Here is a 13276-nt window from a genome sequence, read left to right as displayed (position 1 = left end):
CCCCTAAGGTCTTAGCCATCTTGTCAGGCCTAGCCCACAGCTAACCTGCTGCAGGACAGATGCTACTGACAAGAAAGAAACACAGGTCATCCCTGTAGGAGACTGACAGGCTGCTTTTCTTTCTGCAGGAAGATTTGCGATCCAGGCCTCACTTCCTTTGAGCCTGAGGCCCTCGGTAACCTCGTGGAGGGGATGGATTTCCATAAGTTTTACTTTGAGAATCGTGAGTGGGTTCGTGCTGCTGATATACTCCTGCCTGCCCCTTCACCCCCTTTGCCTCTATCCCTGCTCACCTTCTCCTCTTCCCAGTTGCCCGCTTTTCCCTTATTTGACCTGCTTGGCTGCACCCTGGTCTATGCGTTTGCCTCCTTATACCCTGAGGATGGTCTTAAACTGACACCTTTGAAGGACCTGCTCCAGAGCCCCACGTGCGCCTTCATCCTGCAGCGGCTTTGTGGCAACACTGGTTTCACAATCAGGGTCTCTATTCCTTTAAGCCTCACCTCTTTCTGTGAACACTGGAAACCACTGAGATCAGGTTGACATGATGTCAGCAAGTAATAACGAAGCTCTCTATCTACAGGTTTCACAGTAGAGGAAAGTAAAACCAGGATAAGGATGTACAAGCAAGTAGCAGGGCACTGTAGGTGATCTGTGAGATTAGAAGTTGTGGCTTGAGTCCCTCCTGAATATGGAGGGAGACAGTCCTGCCTGAGGGGCTGTGCACTCTGTACAGTTCTTGGAAGTCCCAGGGGAGAAGATGAATCACCACCTCTTCCTATCTTTCTCTCCACTCTCTAGCACCCTCCTCCTCCCTGTTTTTTTTTTTTTCTTTTCTTTCCTGCTTTATCGTAGGCCTTCCCTGTCCTGCCCCAAGTTTTATTTTGTCACTGTTTTCTCTACTAACTACCATCCTCTCCCTGTCTCAGCTACAAATGTAAGCCTTTGACTATCTAAGTAATTCTGTTAGCCAGAAGTAGTTTCAGAGTTTATAGAAGCCCTAGAGTGAGTCTCAGGTAGCCCCTATCCAACATCTGAAATGAATTAAAATGTGAATCTCATTTAAACGAATTCAATCTGCCGTGTTTGCTGATAATGGCAATACAACTTCTTCTGGCTTTCCCCCAGAAGAACCTGGGAACCCTGGGAACATCCTGAGCTTGGTGCTTTGGTGATTCTGTTTTAACTTCGGGCATTTTTTTTTTTTTCTAAATCACAAATGCACTTTGAAATCTTAAGCTCTGGATTTTGCTCTGCAGCCAGTTAGGGACAAGCCAACCCTTACGAAATCTAAACATCAGCCTGGAAGAGTGGAAAGATCTTAGGCTTTAGTTAAGAGTCAGCTGGTCCTGAGTTCAAATGTTGTGTGATTTGAGCAAATTACTTAACTTCCTTGAGCCTGTTTCATTATCTTATAATAAATATTGACCAAGAAATATAGCTTATGTATGTAAAAATCCCCAGCACAATGTCTGATTAAAGTAGCAGTTGTTATTATCATCGTTCTCCACCTCTTTCTTCCTTTTGGATAACTGAGACTAATGTTCTGGGATTTCCTGGCCTCTGGTGTGTGGGGGACTTAGAGACTCCCAGAATGGTTGCTGGAGAGAGGGTGAGACCCAGAAGCACAGGCTGGGAGGGAAATCAGTGCCCAGGCCTGACGCCCTCCTGCCTCCCACACTCTGCCTTGCCCCCTGCAGTTCTGTCCAAGAACAGCAAGCCCATCCACACCACCATCCTGAACCCGCACGTCCACGTGATCGGGGAGGACGCAGCTTGCATCGCCTACATCCGCCTCACCCAGTACATCGATGGGCAGGGTCGGCCTCGCACCAGCCAGTCGGAGGAGACCCGGGTCTGGCACCGCCGGGATGGCAAGTGGCTCAATGTCCACTATCACTGCTCAGGAGCCCCTGCCGCACCGCTGCAGTGAGCTCAGCCACAGGTGCACCTGGTAGGGGGGCGAGGAAGGGGACAGATGGGATCAGAGAAGGGAGAGAAGGTTGAAAAGTGGCACTGGGGGAGGAGACGTGGACCGTCCCAGGAGAGTGGCAGAGGCCATCAGACAAACTTACGTCTGGCTCCAGAACTCCGAGTTGAGTGACTTTGGGCAGGTGATATCCCTACCCTAAGCCTCAGTTTCTTTAACTGTCAAAAAAGAGAGAGAGAAAGAGAGAGTGGTACCTACTTCATTGAGGATTAAATAAGATACTCCTAAGTGAAGCATTTGTTCAGCAAATGTGAAGCGATGTTATATTTAAATGCTAGCTTCTCCCCCATCCTCCACCTTCTCAGGCAGACTTGGCCACGTGTGTCGTGTGTTGAAGTCCCCAGAACTCATCTGTGTGCTTATTGTCCTTTGTTCTGTTACCACGTCTGTCCTCTTTGACAGGGGCATTAGGAGATCCCAGCCGGAGGTCAAACCTTCGCAGCCAGTGGCTCTGGAGGGCCTGAGTGACAGCGGCAGTCCTGTTCGTTTGAGGTTTAAAACAATTAAATTACAAAGCGGCAGCAGCCAATGCACGCCCCTGCATGCAGCCCTCCCGCCCGCCCTTCGTGTCTGTCTCTGCTGTACCGAGGTGTTTTTTACATTTAAGAAAAAAAAAAAGAAAAAAAGATTGTTTTTAAAAAAAACAAAAAAAAAAAACAAAACAAAACCGGAATCCATACCATGATGCGTTTTAAAACCACCGATAGCCCTTGGGCTGGCAAGAAGGCAGGAGTTTGTGTGACACCCGTCCCAGCATGAGCAGCCGGCTCACCCGCCAGCCCTGAAGAGGTGAGCTCGGCCTCTGGCCTCCGTGGACCCAGGGGACCAGGCGAGAACTCTGACAGAGCTCTGGGGGCTGTGATGTGACTGCAGCCCCTGAGGTGGCCTGCCTGCCCCAGGTCTAGGAACGGACTTCTTCTGAACTTGCATAGCGCCTAGAATGAGGCTGATGAGAACATCGTGGCCATCAGACCTACCTGGGAGAGAACACAGAGCTCCCAGCCTGCTGTGGAGGCAGCTGAGAAGCAGTGACCTCGGGACTGAGGGCCTGGACATTGCTGTACTGTTTCGTTTAGTGTAGAAGGGAAGAGAATTGGTGCTGAAGTGTGTCCGCTGCAAACCAGATGAGAAACCTCGTGTTAGTCTGACATGTACTCACTTACTCATCCATTTCTCTAGGATGCACAATGCACGTGGGCCCTGATACTGAGGCCCCATACCTGCAGCTGGGAAGAGGGAGGGGTTGCTGCTTTGCTTTGTGTTTGTTTTCTTATAACTTAGCAAGGAGAGAGCCAGGCCCTGGCCAGGGCTCCCCTTGCTGCCTTTGGCGGTTCTGTTTCTGTGCTGATTTGGGCCATCTTTGTCTTGCCTTTTCATGGTGGTGGTCCCCGTGCTGACCCTCATCTGGGCCTGGGCCCTCTGCCAAGTGCCCCTGTGGGATGGGAGGAGTGAGGCAGTGGGATTGAGTTGATGGTTGTTTCTATGCATTCAGGCTGACCTCAGGACTGCCTCCCTTCTTACTCTTCCCTTGCTGCACGTCCATCTCTTTTCCTGTCTTTGAGACTGACCTGACTGCTCTAGCAAGAAGAGGTGTTCTCTTTAAAGAGGCTTCTCTACTGACCAACTGAAGTATATGACTTACTGCTGGACAATCTGCATGGGCATCACTCCCCCCCCACCTGCATGTACCCAAAAGAGGTGTCCAGAGCCAAGGCTCCTACATTCATTGTCCCTCTTTGTGCTCAAGGAGTTCCATTCCAGGAGAGAAAGATCTATACTAAACAGTTAGGAGAGAAGATAATGGAGGAGCAATGGGTCATGGCCTCGGTTTCCCCAAAACAACTCTGCAGACTTATCTGCACAAATATCTGCACTATTGGGGGAAAGGTGGGTAAACCCAGCTTCCTGGACTACGTGTAGGAGGCACAGGAACTGGGAGAAGAGGCAAAGCTACAGATTTACCTTGGAGCCAGCTGAGAAGAGAGTAGACTCACTGGTGCTGGTGCTTGGGTTTAGCCAGGTTCCTCTGAGCACCTCATGCATGCCTCAGCCCCTGGGCCCTAGCCCTTTCTTGCCCTGCAGCCTGCAGTACCAGCACGCAGACGCCTTCACCACAGGGTTTGGTTTTGCTGGCTTGAAGACAAACGGTCTTAGAGTTCATTAAGACCCATAGCTTCATATGGCTGCTCCAGCCCCACTTCTTAGCATTCTTACTCCTCTTCTGGGGCTAATGTCAGCATCTATAGATTATAGACTATTAAAAAAAAAAAAAAATCACCTTTTAAACAGGAAATGGAAGGCATTTGATGCAGAATTTTTGCATGATGACATAGAAATAATTTAAAAATAGTTAGTGTTTGTTCTGAATGTTGGTAGACCCTTCATAGCTTTGTTACAATGAAACCTTGAACTGAAGATATTTAATAAAATAACCTTTAAACAGTCCATTGTGTTACTGCTGTTGGAGGCTTATAGCCAAAGGCTTAAGAGTTTAGCAGCCTGGGTTACAAGGCTTCAGATGGAGAGATGTAGCTTCTCCCACTCCCTTGGGGCCCATTTTTGAGGCAGACCTGCTCATAAACTTATCGGCCACCAACTGGCCCACCGGGCTGCAGAGATGAGTGTGGGGGTGGGGGTGGGGGTGGGGGAAAACTGCGGGCCCTTCACTGGTGGGCCAGGGGTCTCGCCCCGCCCCCGGGCCCCGCCCGCGTCAAGGACTGCCCCGCCCCCCGGCCCCTCAGTGGGCCGACTCGGCTCCCCCTCCGCCGGGCTGAGTGGACGAGCCCGCAGCCTGGGCCCGCCCCTGCCCGGGGAGTCGCGGCGCCCGACGCTCGCCAGACTGTGCCACCGGGCGGGGAGGAGGGGGTGAGCCTCTGCGGGCGGGGCGCGTAGCCCACCGTCCCGGAGGCTGAGGTTCCACAGAGCGCTGCGGAGGACCGTTCGGCTGCCCGGCATCTCGGCAGTGCGGCTGCGAGGCCCGGACTCTGAGGGGACCTGAGCGGGCGCCGCGGGTGGCAGCGCGTCGCCTCCCCCCCGGGTGGGAGCGGTGGTTGGGTCCGGCTGCGGCAGGGCGTTCGCTCGGAGATGGCGGAGCCGCCTCGACGCGGCCGGAGGCCCGGAGAGCGGGGAAGCCGGGCAGCCCCGGGACGCGGCGGAGCCCGGGGCCAGCGGGGACGCCGCCTAGTCCGCCGGGTGAGCCGCCCTTGAGGGTAACCACCCCCACTCAGAGTGTGGCCCCCACCCACGGTTCCCGCAGTTCCTCCCCTCACAGACTTCCTCTCACTGTAGCCACCATAACCACCCGCGGGGTTGTCCTGGGCGGCCCCCAGTGCGGCCCAGAGCGCCCCGGTCGTGCGTCCCTTCCACTAGCCTCCCTCGGAGTGGCCTCAGGGCCCTTCATACGGGGCTCCTCTTCCCCTTCGGGCTCTCCCAGCCCAGCGCCTGCCTCGATGTCACGCCAGGCTCTCCTCAGCGCGTCCCTTGCCTGGTCCCCAACTAGCGCTCCCTTCATATCTACCTGTGACCTCATGTTCCCCCTCAGCAGGTACCCCCCTCCCGGGATGCCAGCCCCGCATTCCCGTGTCGCGGCTGGGTACCCCCTCCTCCCACGGCGTCTGCACCGCTCGTCTCCCCGCGCGGGGCCCCCAGCCCTGCCTTCCCCAGTCCCTATCACTGTTGCTGTCGCCCAGCCCGAGCCTGGGTGACCCCATTGGTTTCTGCCTCAGAAACCTCCCGCTGTTGCCCACGGGTACAGCATCCCCTACCCCGCGCTCCTATCCCATCCCACACTCTACCCCATAGCTCCCTCAGCGCCCCTTCCCTGAATATTGCTGCTGCTTCTAGGTGTGAAGCCAACATGCAGTGGTTTAAGAGCCCCGGCTGTGGAGCTTGGCAGGCCTGACTTTGAATCCCAGTTCTTCCACTGACTGAGCTGTGTGATCCTGGGCAAGTTTCTAAGCTTCTCTGGACCTCAGATTACTCGTATGTAAAATGGGGGTAATAATAGTCTCTACCTCTTACCTACCTCCCAGGGCTGATGTGAGCATTAAACATATGGGAAGCTCTTAGAAGAATGTCTGACAAAGAGTAAGCTATTTACTGTTTACTGTAACTATTTACTGTTATTCTTAACATTAAGGGGTGAGTATCTCACCCCATTGATGACTTTGTACTACTGTGTTTCCCCCCCAGGAGTTTCCTTTACCTCTTAAGAGTCACCCCTTTCCATCACCATTTTGATCCTCTCCCAGCTTGCTTTTCACATCAATTAATTTGGCCCAGGCCAAAGCTGAACTGTTTTTAAATTGTCTCTCTCAATTCTGAGGAACCGTGTCTCTGCCTAATCACCCCTGAGATGTGTATGTCTGGGAGGGGGTAGTAGAGAAGGATTGCCAGCCACTGCCCTTACTAGGAATGGCTAAGCTGGAGAGAGCAACGATACAGCTTCTAGAAGCAGTCTGTCTATTGAAGAAAACAGTCTTCAAAATTAGGTCTCCCTGAAACTGTTTTCTGATCACATTGTCCTTACCCGTCTCTTATTGGTTGGATATGACTTAAGCTCCTGTTGCTCTCATCCAGCCCCACACAGTTTGCTCTGTTTTTTTGTAACGGGATTCAGTCCCTCATATCTCCACAGGGCTGGCTCAGAACCTTTCTGAACTGTTCCGTGATGGGATATAACTCACCAAGGCTGAGTTAGGAAGGAAAACTGAGGTGATAGGGAGAGGGACTCTGACTTAGAGCTTATCTTAGACCCCAGTGATGTGGCCTGCCCTGGGGGTACATTTTTATCACCTCTCCCACACTGGTGCAGGTGAGGTGAAGGGCAGGAGATGAGTATTTTTCGAAAGCCATGGAAAATAGAGTTCCCAGGTTCTGGGTTTGGAAGCGAATAGAATAATTAGCTAGCAGCATTTCTCTGGCCTCTTCAGCAACCCCCACCATAGTGCCCTCCTGACTGAAAGTTCGTTAGTGCTTTTAACTTGTGATGTTGGGTTTGATTGATGAGGAAGATTAACAGACTCGTGAGTTTCCTCTTATCTGATATTTCGTTGGAGCACAGGACTTGTGGGTCTTTCCGTCCTTTCCTCCCAGGCTGACCACCGACCCAACTGCTCATTCGTGGGCTAGAAACTTCTTTCAGAGCAGGTTCATTTTCAGCCTCCTGGGCTGTTTGGTCTCTTGCTGGTGGAAGATTTGTTCCCTTCCAACCCTTGGATATACTCCTCAGGAAGGAGAATTTAGACAGTATTCTAAGAAAGGGAACAAGCTATGAAGTGAAGATGTGAGACTCAGTGGTGTTCTTCTACAGGAGGTTTTTTTTGGTTTTTTGGGGGTTTTTTTTGGAGAACAGATCATCCTGTGAGCAGGAGGTAAGAGAAATGGGTGAAGAGGGGAATGGATGAACGAAGTAACCTTTGATTTCTCTGTCTTACAAATAGTGAGAGCAGAGATGATGAACTTTGTTGACCTCTGATGTGAGGAGCTCAGCAGGACCAAGAGTGGAGCCTGGCTAGATTTGCATCCTGAAGCCATGGACCAGGGGGCCATGGTGACCTGATATCAGTGGACTTTGTCCAGTTGCCCCCTGTTGCCCCTTCTAACTCCCCTACACTAAAGTAAGGGAACTTGACTCCCAACTTTTCAGGGAACTGACCCTGAGGAAATCCTTTTCCCTTGTTTTTCTATCTTTCTACCCTCCTACGAGAGCCCCAGCCTATAGAACTCCTACCTCCCATCCCCTGAGGTAGTCCCCATCCCTACTTCCCCTTCCCCGCCATGCTCAAGCTGTGGAAGGTGGTACGCCCAGCTCGGCAGCTGGAACTGCACCGCCTCATACTGCTGCTGATCGCGTTCAGTTTGGGCTCCATGGGCTTCCTGGCTTACTATGTATCCACCAGCCCCAAGGCCAAAGAGCCCTTGCCCCTGCCCTTGGGAGACTGCAGCAGTGGTGGGGCAGCTGGCCCTGGCCCCGCACGTCCTCCAGTCCCACCACGGCCCCCCAGGCCACCAGAGACAGCACGAACTGAACCTGTGGTCCTTGTGTTTGTGGAGAGTGCATACTCACAGCTGGGGCAGGAGATTGTGGCCATCTTGGAGTCTAGTCGTTTTCGTTACAGCACCGAGCTAGCACCTGGCCGAGGGGACATGCCTACACTGACTGATCATACCCGTGGCCGCTATGTCTTGGTCATTTATGAAAACCTTCTCAAGTATGTCAACCTGGATGCCTGGAGTCGGGAACTGCTAGACCGGTACTGTGTGGAATATGGTGTGGGCATCATTGGCTTTTTCCGAGCCCATGAACACAGCCTACTGAGTGCCCAGCTCAAGGGCTTTCCCCTTTTCCTACACTCAAATTTGGGGCTCCGGGACTACCAGGTGAATCCTTCTGCCCCCCTACTGCACCTCACACGCCCCAGCCGCCTGGAACCTGGGCCACTGCCTGGTGATGACTGGACCATCTTCCAATCCAATCATAGCACATATGAACCAGTGCTTCTTGCCAGCCTTCGGCCAGCTGAGCCCCCTGTGCCAGCACCAGTGCCTCGCCGGACCCGGCTTCCCACCGTCATACAGGACCTGGGGCTTCATGATGGCATCCAGCGGGTGCTCTTTGGCCATGGCCTTTCCTTCTGGCTCCACAAACTTGTTTTTGTTGATGCTGTTGCGTACCTTACTGGCAAGCGCCTCTGCCTAGACCTTGACCGTTACATCTTGGTGGACATCGATGACATCTTTGTGGGCAAAGAAGGTACCCGCATGAAGGTGGCTGATGTTGAGGTCAGTCTTTTTCCTGACTCAAGTTTCTTTCCTCAGAAGCTGTTTCAGGCTCTGTCTTTTCAGACTGCCTTGACTCTTAGCTTGTCATAGGTTTTAATCCCTGCCCTTTTTGGTCAGGGAGAGCATCACTTTTCATTTTTCTCCTACGTAGTCTGCTCTCATGATTTCTCATGTTCCTGCCACCCTTCCCAGGCTCTGTTGACCACCCAGAACAAACTCAGGACCTTAGTCCCCAACTTCACCTTCAACTTGGGCTTCTCGGGCAAGTTCTATCATACTGGTAAGTGTATTCTCCTGCTCCCTCAGCATATCAAGCTTAGTTTGATCTGACCCCTCACTGTTCATCTTCCTAGGCAGAGAAGTTGGAGGAAAGGGTCAGGGCTTGGGGCCCAAGTGTTGTGAGGAGCTAGCAGTGGATATGAATTTAGGTTAGCATGGGTGGCTGGAGAGCAAGTCAGCAGAGAGGGCAAATCGGCTTAGGTAGTCAGAGGTCAGCAGTCTTGTCCCAAGAATGGGAGGTGGTCAGTATTATTACAGAACAGAGGAGGGCACATGGCCTGACTGGCTGTGGTCAGTGGTCAGTGTGTGATCATAGGGACAGAGGAGGAGGATGCAGGGGACGACATGCTGCTGAAGCACCGCAAAGAGTTCTGGTGGTTCCCCCACATGTGGAGCCACATGCAGCCACACCTGTTCCACAATCGCTCCGTGCTGGCTGACCAGATGAGGCTCAACAAACAGTTTGCTCTGGTGAGACCCTTGGATCTCTTTCCTATACTTTTTCCCAGAGATAATGCTTCCTTTTCAACCTTCCCCTAATGGGGTGCCCTCTCCCTACCCTGTCCATTTTTCTTTCTGTGGAGGCATCCCCACCCTCTTTACCCTCTACTCCCTGAACCTCACCAGGTCCTGGTGAGAGTCTATGCCATTCCCAGGAGCATGGGATTCCCACGGATCTGGGGTATGCTGTGGCCCCCCACCACTCGGGTGTGTACCCCATCCACACGCAGCTCTATGAGGCCTGGAAATCTGTGTGGGGCATCCAGGTGACCAGCACTGAGGAGTATCCTCATCTCCGCCCTGCCCGCTACCGCCGTGGCTTCATTCACAATGGCATTATGGTGAGGGACCCTCGATACAAACTTGAATCAAACTCCTATGTTTAGACAGCCACCAACCTGCATTGTCCTATGTCCTGTCAACTTCTAGTCCAAATTCACATAATAGGGGGTAAAGGGATAAAAGTTATAACGCATAGTAAGTTCTATTGGTATAAGTCAGTCCTCTGCAAACCCAGGGAATCCTGATGCTGTAGGGACTTTTGTCCCTTACCTACTTTTCATTCCACCTTTCAAACCCCATCTGTCTCTTTCTTTTCCTGCTTTCTAGGTACTGCCACGGCAGACGTGTGGCCTCTTCACTCATACAATTTTCTATAATGAATATCCTGGAGGCTCTCGTGAACTAGACCGGAGCATCCGAGGTGGAGAGCTCTTTCTGACAGTGCTGCTTAATCCGGTAAGGTGCTGAAAGAAAGGGCTAGAAGACTGGCAAGCCAAAGTGTATGTAGGCTAGGACCTTTGCTCACCAAGCCTGATTCAGAGGTGGGGTAGGCTCTCCCACTTCTGACATGCAGGCACCCCCTTGCAGATCAGCATTTTTATGACCCATCTGTCCAATTATGGAAATGATCGGCTGGGCCTGTATACATTTGAGAGCCTGGTGCGCTTTCTCCAATGCTGGACACGGCTGCGCCTGCAGACCCTTCCTCCTGTCCCTCTTGCACGAAAGTACTTTGAACTGTTCCCTCAAGAACGGAGCCCCCTTTGGCAGGTACGGATGGAGCTCTGGCTGACCAGAGAGACATGCTAAAGGTGGTAAGGGTTGAAGGAAAGATTAGACATCTGATTCTTTGCCTCACTTTCAGAATCCCTGTGATGACAAGAGACACAAAGATATCTGGTCCAAGGAGAAAACCTGTGATCGGCTCCCCAAGTTCCTGATTGTGGGACCCCAGAAGACAGGTGAATCATCTCTAGCTAACTATTCTTCCCCTGGCTTAAACCCAAAGGATTCTTCCGCCAAAGAACTCCCTTCTCGTACCCACCCCTCCTTGATCCAGTCTCCTGAGACAGTGATTCTTAATTCTGGTGGTACCTCAGAATCATCTGTGGATTTTTTTTTTTTTTTTAAAGATCCACAAGTGATTCTAATACAGTCAAGGCTAAGAACTACTATTTTAACCCTTCCTTGGGCCTTTCTTAGTCTTTCCTTCTCTCACTGTAGTTTGTCCAAAGGGGCTATTACTACCCAGAGTAGTTATTTTCTCACCTCCTTAAAGCTCATGTTTTTGATCTGGCTGCTCTCCCACAATAGTTTGGACTTTCTCTCCCGTTTAGGGACCACAGCTATTCACTTCTTCCTGAGCCTGCACCCAGCTGTGACTAGCAGCTTCCCTAGCCCCAGCACCTTTGAGGAGATTCAGTTCTTCAACGGCCCTAATTACCACAAGGGCATTGATTGGTGAGACTGAGACCCCTTGGAATGCTTCTCAGAGGAACACTCTTCCCCACCCAATACCCCATTCCAGCTTCCACTAACACAGCTTACTCTACAAATTATCTGCCTCATATCTGTACTACTTCCTAGGTATATGGACTTCTTCCCTGTCCCTTCCAATGCCAGCACTGACTTTCTATTTGAAAAAAGTGCCACCTACTTTGACTCAGAGGTTGTACCACGTCGGGGGGCTGCCCTCTTGCCACGAGCCAAGATCATCACTGTGCTCACCAACCCTGCTGACAGGGCCTACTCCTGGTATCAGGTGAGCCTGAAACTAGGGCTACATTAGGGCTTAAGGGAGATGGTGACTGCTAGACAGGAAGCAAGAAGGTAGGGAAACTAAACCAGTTGCTTTGGGGAAGGATTCCTATGCTGTTTATTCACTAGATCAAGAGTAGGGCAGAATAATTGTCACATCACCCATCCCTTCCCTTCCTATTCCTTGTCCTTCAGCACCAGCGGGCACATGGAGACCCAGTTGCTCTGAATTATACCTTCTACCAGGTGATTTCAGCCTCCTCTCAGGCCCCTCTGGCACTTCGCTCCCTGCAGAACCGCTGCCTTGTCCCTGGCTACTATTCTACACATCTGCAGCGCTGGCTGACTTACTACCCCTCTGGACAGGTATGATCCCCCGGTAGCCCTTGTTAGGGTCCCCCTTCCCCTCCTCTTCCCCTTCAGCCTAGAGGCTTCTAAGGAATACAGACAGAGGGAACCACATCCCTGTCCCTTTAGTTGCTGATTGTGGATGGGCAAGAGCTGCGTTCCAACCCAGCTGCCTCAATGGAGAGCATCCAGAAGTTCCTGGGTATCACACCCTTTCTGAACTACACACGGACCCTCAGGTGGGAGAGTATGACCCAGGGGAGGAGGAATCTGGGGGAAATGGGGAAGCAGGTTGACCATGTCTGCTTGGAAGAGACATGTGTCCCTATGAGCTGGGAGAGGTAGTGTACATTTATGGGGCTTGAATTTCCTTTCTTCCTACCAACTAGTGGCCTCTTCCTATTGAGCAGATTTGATGAAGATAAGGGATTCTGGTGCCAGGGACTTGAAGGTGGTAAGACTCGCTGTCTAGGCAAGAGCAAAGGCCGAAGGTATCCAGATATGGACGCTGAGGTGAGTAAAGCCAGGGATAAGGTATCCCCCTCTGCCTCTAAAATCTCATCCTTGTTCCACTCCTTACCATTTCTGCCTCCATTTTTTTCCTGTTAGTCCCGCCTTTTTCTTACGGATTTTTTCCGGAACCACAATTTGGATCTGTCGAAGCTGCTAAGCCGGCTTGGACAGCCAGTGCCCTCATGGCTTCGGGAAGAACTGCAACATTCCAGTCTGGGCTGATGTCCGGGCCTCCTGTACCAGCAGAAGCCCCCTGGTTCCCTAAAGGGCAAGCCCAGAGCAGGGCCCACAAGGGGGATTAGTGGCCCAGCCCCTACCCCTTCTACCTCAGTGGCCCCGAGGCCTGGGATGGCTGAGAAGGGAAGGGAAGTCCTTTCCCCATAGCTCTGGGGTCTTCTAAAGGGGCTTTCCTTGATATCCCACATCATGGTACTAGGCACCTTTGACCCATGGTCTTGGAAGGTGGGCAAGAATGAAAGGGTCTAGGCAGGGTGTAGAGGAACATATTAATCCAGTGATTTCCTTCTTCATCCTCAGCAGTACATCTATACCTGACTGTGGGAGGAACCCCCTACTGTGGGATCAATGGGATCTACCTGTGGCCCAGCCTCCCTACTGTCATTCACATTGAATGGGGATGAGGCTGGACAGTGGCTCATAGAGCTAAGTATGAGCCCTAGCTGTGGGCTAGAAATATCCTTAATAAACATCCTTATTTTTCTGTTTTGTCTGCCTCACTGGAGTGGGAGAAACTGAAGGCTAAAGCAAATAACAGTCTTTCCCCCCACATCGGTTCAAAGCTCATCTGTACATGGAGGGAAG

The 13276-nt window shown here is 51.9% G+C and overlaps 2 protein-coding genes across 40 annotated transcripts in view; both read left to right on the top strand.

Annotated features, from left to right (window-relative positions):
* CAMK2G (calcium/calmodulin dependent protein kinase II gamma) overlaps positions 1-4435 on the top strand; it is a 53959-nt gene extending 49524 nt beyond the window's left edge. For 19 of the 37 annotated variants that reach the window (XM_044239835.1, XM_044239839.1, XM_044239844.1 and 16 more), the window contains 3 exons: positions 129-223; positions 1701-1945; positions 2393-4435. In XM_044239835.1, the coding sequence (XP_044095770.1) occupies positions 129-223; positions 1701-1933 (328 nt within the window). In that variant the 3' untranslated portion in view covers positions 1934-1945; positions 2393-4435. Of the gene's footprint in view, positions 1-128; positions 1501-1700; positions 1946-2392 lie in introns of those variants that run through there. The other 18 variants (XM_044239826.1, XM_044239842.1, XM_044239829.1 and 15 more) reach the window with 2 other exon arrangements.
* A 640-nt stretch (positions 4436-5075) lies between these two features.
* On the top strand, positions 5076-13175 carry NDST2 (N-deacetylase and N-sulfotransferase 2). 3 transcript variants are annotated; one of them, XM_044239823.1, is made up of 15 exons: positions 5076-5182; positions 5834-5971; positions 7432-8773; positions 8966-9053; positions 9369-9523; positions 9709-9894; positions 10163-10291; positions 10424-10606; positions 10701-10797; positions 11173-11296; positions 11423-11597; positions 11840-11959; positions 12071-12180; positions 12352-12454; positions 12551-13175. In XM_044239823.1, exons 3-15 carry the CDS (start codon positions 7769-7771, stop codon positions 12674-12676), a joined length of 2601 nt encoding a protein of 866 aa, XP_044095758.1. In that variant the 5' UTR covers positions 5076-5182; positions 5834-5971; positions 7432-7768; the 3' UTR covers positions 12677-13175. The 3 variants fall into 3 exon arrangements, with proteins under 3 accessions (XP_044095758.1, XP_044095757.1, XP_044095759.1); XM_044239822.1 differs by having other exon boundaries at positions 11789-11959; XM_044239824.1 differs by lacking the exons at positions 5076-5182; positions 5834-5971; positions 12551-13175 and having other exon boundaries at positions 5978-8773; positions 11789-11959; positions 12071-12143; positions 12352-12413.
* The last annotated feature ends 101 nt before the right edge of the window (positions 13176-13276 follow it).

Source organism: Neovison vison, chromosome 2 (genome assembly GCF_020171115.1).
Source record: "Neovison vison isolate M4711 chromosome 2, ASM_NN_V1, whole genome shotgun sequence".
Taxonomy (NCBI): domain Eukaryota; kingdom Metazoa; phylum Chordata; class Mammalia; order Carnivora; family Mustelidae; genus Neogale; species Neogale vison.
The sequence above is the reverse complement of the archived record's forward strand: the minus strand, read 5'-3'. Positions and strand labels throughout refer to the sequence as shown.

Bases quoted from the DNA above. Each gene is read 5' to 3' on its own strand.
- NDST2 (XM_044239822.1), top strand. From the start codon at position 7,769: ATGCTCAAGCTGTGGAAGGTGGTACGCCCAGCTCGGCAGCTGGAACTG. The intron at 9,524-9,708 runs GTGAGACCCTTG...TGCCATTCCCAG, and splicing joins TCAACAAACAGTTTGCTCTG to GAGCATGGGATTCCCACGGA. The intron at 10,798-11,172 runs GTGAATCATCTC...TCTCCCGTTTAG, and splicing joins TGTGGGACCCCAGAAGACAG to GGACCACAGCTATTCACTTC.